This window comes from Grus americana, chromosome 1, assembly GCF_028858705.1.
Source record: "Grus americana isolate bGruAme1 chromosome 1, bGruAme1.mat, whole genome shotgun sequence".
In the NCBI taxonomy this organism is placed as follows: Eukaryota; Metazoa; Chordata; class Aves; order Gruiformes; family Gruidae; genus Grus; species Grus americana.
In genome coordinates, this window is record NC_072852.1 from 213732721 (window position 1) to 213741767 (window position 9047).

Here is a 9047-nt window from a genome sequence, read left to right on the forward strand (position 1 = left end):
GGGCCCCACCCACTGTTCTGGACTGCTCTGCTCATTACAGCATCTAGCCAAAGCTGACATAGGCACACAGATGGATGACAGACTTTCACTCCGCAGAGCAAAACAGGTCTAGATCCGCTGTCTAGAGGAAGAAACTTCTCAGGGGCATGCAGGAGTGACAAAGGCCAGGAGAGTGAAAGCAGCTGGAGAAGGTGGGGTTTTTAACAGGGTTCTGCTAGAGGGACTGCTCTGCTTCACCAGCCTGTCATCACTGCTCATCATACAACTGGTCACTATCATCTTTTGATCCCATATATGTGACCAATACAAGATCTAACATGTAAGAAGTGGACAACTATATGGAACAGTAACCCTTGGGTAAATACAGCTTTACTGTCTAGAGTGCTCCGCTAAAATAGGGCTGGAGTCTGTACAATATTTTCCACGTTAAAATGGTTGCAACTACTTGGAGCAGTTATAATTGATAGACCTTCAAAGCAGTATGAAAAATAATAGTTACAACATAAGACCTCTTGCTGTCTCTTGACATATGCTGCTGCCTGTGTTGGGTTGCATGACGCATTCCCTTCCACATGGTTACAGTTGTAACCAGAGAGCCACAGAGCTTTCTGTCCTTCTAGGTAGGGATATAAACAGTTGGACAAAATGCGGGGAAGTTAATACAGCTGGCTATTCCACATCCCTAGGAAAAAACATAGGCAAATCTCATGTATGTAAAAGGCTAGAATTAATTATTAAATCATTCTCTGATTTGCACGTTCAGGAAGAACATCAACAATCATTTTCCACTATCATTTCCAGATGTCTTTTTGTTCATAGATATAAGGTGAGCAGGCTGGAGCTGGGGCTAGTCAGATACCAACAGGTCTGCTCAACCTCTTGCACAACTCCACAAGCTAATCAGGCACAGGTGACCAAAGCAGCAAGATGTTGCCACCAGTTCTTATCACTTCAATAAGTATTGTAGCTATTGAAGTCGTTGTTGGAGTTACTGGAAATGGATTTATTGCAGCTGTTAATATCACTAACTGGATCAAAAGCAAAAGAATTTCCTCTGCCGATATGATCCTGATCTTTCTGAGCACATCAAGATTTATCTTGCAGGTGACCATACTGATGCACATTCATAGTCTCTACTTTGCAGATGTGTTTAAGCTGGCTTCCGTATACAAAGCTTTTGGTGCTGTATGGATGTTTGTAAACCATGCCAGTTTGTGGTTCAGTACCTGGCTCTATGTACTCTACTGCGTAAAAATAATCAATGTCACCCAATGGGTGTTGCTGCAAATCAAGCTCAGAATAGCTGGGATGGTCCCATGGCTGCTTCTAGGATCACTGCTGATCTCCTCTGTGACTTCTCTTCCTTTACTATGGATTACACCCAGCACTTACCTCTGCAGCTCAACGGGGAACTGTAGAGAAAATAGCACAGCACATATCACTGACTGGGACAGTTCGCATCTCTACCTGCTTCTTCTTTACTTTGTAGGTTGCTTTTTTCCTCTAGTATTATCTGTGGTAACCTCAGCTCTATTAATCACTTCTCTATGGAAACACACAAAGAAGATGAAATGTTATGTAGCTACTTTCAGGGATCCTTTGATAGATGTTCACCTAATTGCCATTAAATCCATTATTTCCTTCTTGATCCTGTATCTTTCCAGTTTTGTAGCTCAAATTCTGTTGATAATGTCAACTTCTCAAAGTAAAGATGCTGTGAAAGTTGCAGTATCCTTAGTTGTAGCTGGGGCATACCCTTCCATACACTCTATCATCCTAATCAGAGTCAATTCGAAACTGAAATTGGCATTCAAGATGCTTTGCCAGCATCTTAAGTGCCATTTGGAAAACACAATGGTATGCCTTGTATTATAGCTTAAGAGAAACATCCTCAAGTGACAGATCTGGAATCAAGATTTCTATGCATTTATTGTTTCACCATCTTTTTTCTTAGTTAGTAGCTTTCATCTGCCAGAGAATTCTGTGATTAGACCTCTTTAACATTTCAGAACATCTGAAATAAAACGTATTTTTGCCTTTTTTCTACAACTCTTGCTTCCTCAGTCTTATTTAATAAAGAGTGAGAATAAGAATGTACTGAAAGGAAACAATATGCTTAAATCAAGTACAGGACATTTTGTGATTTCAGGTTCTCAGTTTAAGACTGGCAGTTTTACGATATGTTTCAATCTCAGAAAATGGGGCTAAAACAGAGACAAAATTTACATAGCTCACAGATCTCAGTTCTCTGCTACAGGATCTTTCACATCGAGAAGCTTAAAACTGGATGAAACCCATGCTGTACAAGTCATAGCTGGTGTGACATAAAAACAGAATATGTTTCTAAACACGAAAAACTACCTAAAAGATAACCTGAGGGAAAATTAAGATATGGAAACACAGAGCCAATTAATGTAATCAAATTATATTCTGAATCAGGTTTATTTGTGTTAGGATTCTGATGTATATATATAGCAATGTAGTGGTTAAATACCTCTTTGAAACAGATCCTTTTGTTCAAAACATATTTTATGCTCGTTCATTTTGGTTTTTTTTAAAGTGGGTTACTCAGTTGGTGATTACAATGTAAACAGATGTGGGTACATAGATCTCCCTGTCCGCTGTAGAAAATCATGTTGAGTTGACTGTTCTGATCACAAATTTGCCTTTTTACGTGATTTGCTGTTGCTTTGAGTGGTGGTGAGTTTTTTCTAAGGCTGTTCCCTTTTAATATTTTATGTTACTATGAAGTTTCACATGCGGTTGATGAAATATGTTCTTCTACAAATCCTGTCATGTTTTATCAAATAATGTGTTAGATGATTCTACTCTGAAGTTCTCAGCCCAGCTCAAGTATTTTTATGCTGTATATCCTCTCTGCAGGAATTTAGACAATGCTAGATTATAAATCACTATGGTGAGAGTTTCAGTCTCATCTATAAAACTAATGAACAGGGTGATTCGCTTAATCTTGGAGTGTGTCGGCTTCAGTGTTTGAAACATGGGAGTAAAATGCTTTGAAATCACTATTTAACAGTATTGGATAAAGAGTGAATATAGCATTAAAATACATGCCCATAGGAGGTATAAATGTATGCCCTGCCTAATACGAACTGCTGTGATTATTAGCGTGTGTAAACAGCGGGGTCAAACTGCATAGCAGGAAAGGAGGATGATTGAACTCATCCACGCAGCGTTCGGAGGCGCAGCACAGCGTACCGTAAAGCTAAGACTACCGCAATGTCCGGCGCTGTGCGTGCTGCATCAAGAGAGACCCCAAATTCCCTTGAGAGCCCTGCCTGTGGGTTCTGCAGGGCAGCAGACGGGAACCGCCACGCTCACGCCGCAGCACCGCCCCGCTCTACAGCTGCATGCGCTGCCAGCATGGACCAAGATTAGAAGTGTCACACAGTGAGAGCTCTTTGGTTCTTTTTCCAGCTGGCAACAGCATGAAAAGAAAGCCTCCTGAAAGAAATGGGGGATTCTTTGGTGTTGGTGGTTTTTTGTTTGGGGTTTTTTTTTTTGGGGGGGGGGGCGATAGGGGGTAATGGTGTTTGGGGGTTTTTTAACCTGATCAGGAAGCTCTGGTAAAATTAATTTCCCCATAGAGGTCACTTCTCTTTAGGTGTCTCCAAACCCATTTCTGGCAGCAATCTGAAGGAAAAGGATCAGAGCCAAGTATGAAAATAATGACCCCTGCTCAGCTTTTTCACTGCCTCCTCCCCTTCAGGAGGGGGAGATCTGAAGCAGGAGCAATGATTAATAAAATATCCTTCAGTGCTTCCAGGGGAGAGGAGGACAAAGCTCAAGCACTTGATGTCTTTATATTGTATTGATGAAAGTTTTGTTACACACAGCATAGAGTGGGATAGATGGGTACATAAATTAGAATTTTAAATGACTGAATTGGTAAATAAATTATTAGTTTTGTCCTTTACCTTTCCATCCTTCCCCCAAGCTTCAATTTGTTTTCATGGCTTCTTCCACAGTAGATACAATTTCCCATTTATTTTCTGATCTTGTCCTGTTTTTTGGATTTCAACCTTTCCCTTCCTAAAATCATTATCTGTATTCTCTGCAGATCTAGCCTTCTTTTTCTGGTACATTTAAAAAAAGTTTTCTGATTATTATTTTAGAACAAAACATCATGCACCAAATTATAGCAGGCTTGTTTGTATATCCAGTTTATCCCAGAAAGCAGATAAATAAATCTGATTAATGTTTTGGCAAATAATATTTTTGCCAAAAAAAAAAAAACCCCACAAAAAAACCCCAAACTTTGTTGAGATTTCATTGTCTAAGTGTTTATATGTTGATTGAAAACAAGACTCAGTTCACCGGTACATTTCCCCTGGAACTTTGCAAGTTACATGAAACGTAGACAACATGAATGGGAAAATACTGTCTGCGGTTAGTATAAGGCCAGTAGCTACGGCAGCACCAAGACCATTGTACGGCTAATAAAAAATGCCATTAGTGCAGTTGTTCATACTGACTACATGACAACCAAGCCTTCTTCCCTCCGATTTTTAATTTTTCACTGCCACGGTGCCTGCTTTTCTAGGTCAGAATTCATTACAGTTCTCTTTCCAGGAAAAGCAGAATTTTGGTGTGTGCAGAAATTAAGGGACCTCTGATTACAATCTCAGTCACGTCTTCATGAAGCCAGCAAATTTCTCCCTACCGGTCTTCCAGCGTGTGAATCAGAAAGGAGAACCACCACAGGCATTCTGGGTTTCAACTGCTGGTCTGCTTTGTCATGTCTTTCCTTTTGCCTGGATTAATCACAGCTTGTACCTGACCAAATCAGCAGCTGAGTGGCGGATATGAACGCTGATATCTCCAGGATTAATATCTCTCTTCTTCTAACCACGGAGTCTTCTTTTTTCTTTCTGATATTTTGATGTCCTCCATGGTGGTAATTACCTCTCTGCAGAGATACACAAGGCAGCACTGCCAGCTCTAGGGATCCCAGAACAGATGTTCTTATAAATGCCACTAAAGTTTTAATTTTCTCTCTTGCCAGTTTTCTAACAGTGATCATGACCTCGTTTGCATCTGACAGCACCATGGTGCTAATTTATTCTGATTAATTTTGGTTAATCTCAAAAGTAAAATAAGTGTCGATGAAGATGCCACACTGTACCTATTTTCTTGAAATATGACTTCCCACCTTCCTGCAAGGTCTGGAGAAAAGTTCTACCTTCTGGAAGAGTTTATAATAGGATTATAACCCGGATTACTTTTGTCTTTATTTATTTATTGTCCTCCCTATCGTAATGCTCAGCCTTCATTTCATTAATATCACAAGGACAGTTTCTGCAGTGTTAGAAAATACTTCCTAAAGCTAATCCCTCTTCACCTCAATATTTCTTATCCTGTTTGTTTCTCATTTGAGGACACCCGTATGGGAGGTCATTGAAGCTTAGTTAGGTGTATAAATAATGCTCTTCATGAATTTGTCAGACAAACCCTTAATAGAAACATGGGACTTAAAGGTTATTAAAAAAAAAAAAAAAAAAGAAAAAAGTAAAAGAAAGAAAAAAAAGTTTGGTTTCTGAATGAATGTGCAATTGTTTTTGACTATCCATGAATATTAGAAAAATAAATTAACTGCATGTTAATCTAACTTCCAGCTGAATGTTTCATTATTTTCAAACTACCATTTCTCCTTCCCCATACCTAAGCTTTTGCAATGACTCAAAAGAACTTTACATTGGCCAAAGTATTCATAATGAATATCAATTACTGAGCAAGATATGATGGAAAAGGGCATAGGCACTCTTAAAACCCAGAGTTCCTGACACTCGCAAGCATTTTAGAAGCCAGAGGGTTTTGCCTCATTCCTAAACCTTTGCTTGTCTCCACCCAGAGAGGTTATATTCCTTCTGCAGTATTCATACTATCCATGTGTGACAGGACAGGGACAACATTTTGTCATCGGAGAACAGAGCAGTAGTATGGATGTGATTTATGTGGGCCTTTGAGAAGAGGGAGACTCAAGGAGAAGTTGCCCAGATCCATGCCATCTACTGTGGCTGGCGTCTTTTCACGGTGCAGGTAAACAGCTCAGGGCAATGGTGCACCCTGCCTAGAGCAGATATTGCTGAGCTGGGATCTGTGCACTGAATGCTCCAACGCAGATCAAATTTTTTCTTTTTTTTTTTTTTTGCTATCACAGGAAAAGCAGAGGCAAACCACTAAGCAGGAAAAATTACTTGATATCATCATCCTTCTGTTGCCTGTTGGGGAGGACGGGTGAAATTAAACCCTTTCTGGCCTTTAGGCACTCAGATGTGATATTTTGATGAGATTAAGATGGATGAGCGAATTCATAAATTAAAAAAATTGATTGGTAGGTGATTAGACTAGATATTTCATCCTCTTCCACCCCCTCCCTCCCCTCCGCCCAGTGTCATATTTGCATTTAATTTTTTCCTAGCTTTATATCTTCTTTGATATTTTCCCTCTCTTTTGGAGTCTGTCTTTTTTCCTTCAAAAAAAAAAAAAAATTCATTTATCACCCCTCTTTCTTACTACTTCCTCTACAAAACTTCTCTGGTTTTGCTGCTGTTGCTGTTATTGCAAATGCATACTAATGAAATCAAGCTGGGTTCAATCCCATATTTACTTTATTCTAATAAGCACACGTTACAAGACAGTTTATTGGTTTTGGCAGATTTATATTTTTCTTTTGTGACAACATTGCAAACAAAATTCCTCTCTTTCCTTATGAAGGTGTTAAAAAAAAGAAAAAGAGCCCACATGCTGAGACCTTGAGATATTTGAAGTTTCCCTTTCAAATCCCACTTCAGTCAGTTCTGCTTTGTTGTCCTTTCCCCATCACTTGCTTTCTCTTACCCCACATGCTGAGCCATTTTTCTTTTACAGACTGCTGTCTTTTTATTTTCTTTCTCATTTTTCCCTGTCTCCTTTAAGATTGTTCTTAAGTTCTTTTTTTCTTTCTCCTTCCTCTCTTTGGTTTTAATCCCCACCCGTTAGTCCCTCAAACATTCTTGTTTGTTTCTACGTTTGCACTGTTTGTTTCTCTTCCAGGAAAGAGATGACCATCCAAATATTTTCATTAGCCAGGATTAAGATAAGAAATTAAGAGAGAAAATAAAATGTAGCTGCACATGTGTAAACAGCAATGTGGAAGATTATTCAAACACTGTGTGTATAAGATGTATGTCTAAGACTAAAATAATTTGAAATACTTGCATCCTGAGAAACATCAGAAAACAAGTAGATATTTGTAGACTTGCTCACTCTTTTTACTCTCACTGTTAGAACAGAAGGAAATAACCTGTTTTTTTTCTGAGGAACTTCTGAATCCTCCCAAGAAAGCTGTATAAGAGGAATTGTGAATAGTTATTTGTTCACCTCACCTGGTAAATCATGAGAAATACATTATGAACTTTTATACATGTGTTCAACTGACAGAGATTCAGCCCCCTAACATTACAGGGATAATTTGAGTGTCAATGGACAAAGAAATCATGTTTCTCTTGCTTGAGATAACCAGGGCTTCCTCACCAATCCGAAATATTGCTGTTGGACATGTAGAGCAACATACTTGTCCATGCTGAATAATTAGGTACCTATCTCTCAGCTAAATTCAGCAAGAATGGAGAAAAGACATAATCTAACCCCTTTTTTTTTTTTCATTCTTAAATCAAGTTTGGACCACCACTGCAGCCAGTTCCTTTTTTCATTCTTTTTTTACAACTGCATGAACTTTTGCGTTTTTCTTGTGCCACAGCACTTGCTCAAGCAAGAATAGAGATCAATTTTGCCAAAAGTATTCTGTGCAAGAGATTATGCTGAGATATAATATTTCTTGGCCCAAATTCCCTGCAGCTATGCAGAGGTAAGATCTCTGGTCCCATGCCTCCTGGCACTTATTACAGCCAGTCTGCGATTATTCAAAAAATCAGCTCCATGGCACACTCTCTCAAAAGACAGTTCAGATTTTTGAAAGTGAATGAAAACTGAGAAATCTATAAAAACTTCTCCTTCTTCCCAGTCTCTTGGCCTACTGCATCTCATTGGCACAGAGGTGACTTGATTTGCTTGCCAGAGTCAGTGGGAAAAGGTGAAAATCTCAGGCTGGCCCTGTGGAAGCTTTCATACTTTGCTTTTCTTGCTGACTGTAGAAAAAAGCCTGCATGCATTACCAGGTTAAGGGACAAGATGCCTAACAGTCTTTGGTTAACCTTCTGTTTGAACATCTTCACCTATGTGAACATCTCTAGCTCCAAACTGCTGTTCTGAGCAAAACTGATAACCCTTGGATGATTCCCAGTTACCCCTGGGAGCATTGCTGGTCTCTTCTGTCATTTCTTCTCATTATCCTTTGGCTCGCTTTAGCTTTTACTTTTTTGCTTCAGTAACGAATCATCTCACAGACTTCAGGGTGGCAGATGCTGAGGTTTCTCAGCTGTCCATACCATTCTGCTGAATACCATTGGGAAGCTCTTCCGTTTCATCATTCCATTTTGATGTCATCTACTCAGTTAATTATCTCTGCCCCCAAATTTACTGGGAGGAGGAAAGAAAGCCTTCAACTCCAGCAATTCCAGGACACATGTGCATTTAAATATCATCCAATTTCTGGGTTTTTCCCTTTCCTTGTATGTTGCTAGTTTTCCATTTAAGACCACACTGTTGTTATTCAAAGGCAGCAGCTAAATCTCCAAGATTACCTGTATTATCTTTAGAGATCATGGCTTCTTGTTTGAGTACTCTATGCTCAGCTTGTAACAAATCTAAAATTAATGATTGATTCAGGGTGTTGCATATCTTCCTTTAATTCACCTTATTGCAGGAAATTCTTGTCCAGTGCCTTCCGCATTGTGAGGGGTGAATATTAAGAAGAATGTGACACAAATTAGGGCAAACACAAAGCAGGAAAGCCTCTGGTGCTGACCTTGTTCTTATATACCCAGAATTTGAAGGAAAAATTTAGTGATGCAAAGTAAAAATAATTTAAAATTAATGAATATGCAGCATGTTTTCCTCACTTATTTCTGTGGTATTAATTAATT

General features: G+C 39.1%; 1 protein-coding gene across 1 annotated transcript; it reads left to right on the forward strand.

The window, feature by feature from the left end:
• The first annotated feature begins 927 nt into the window (after window positions 1–927).
• On the forward strand, window positions 928–1875 carry LOC129206069 (taste receptor type 2 member 40-like). Its single transcript, XM_054824755.1, has one exon. It carries the CDS (start codon window positions 928–930, stop codon window positions 1873–1875), a length of 948 nt encoding a protein of 315 aa, XP_054680730.1.
• The last annotated feature ends 7172 nt before the right edge of the window (window positions 1876–9047 follow it).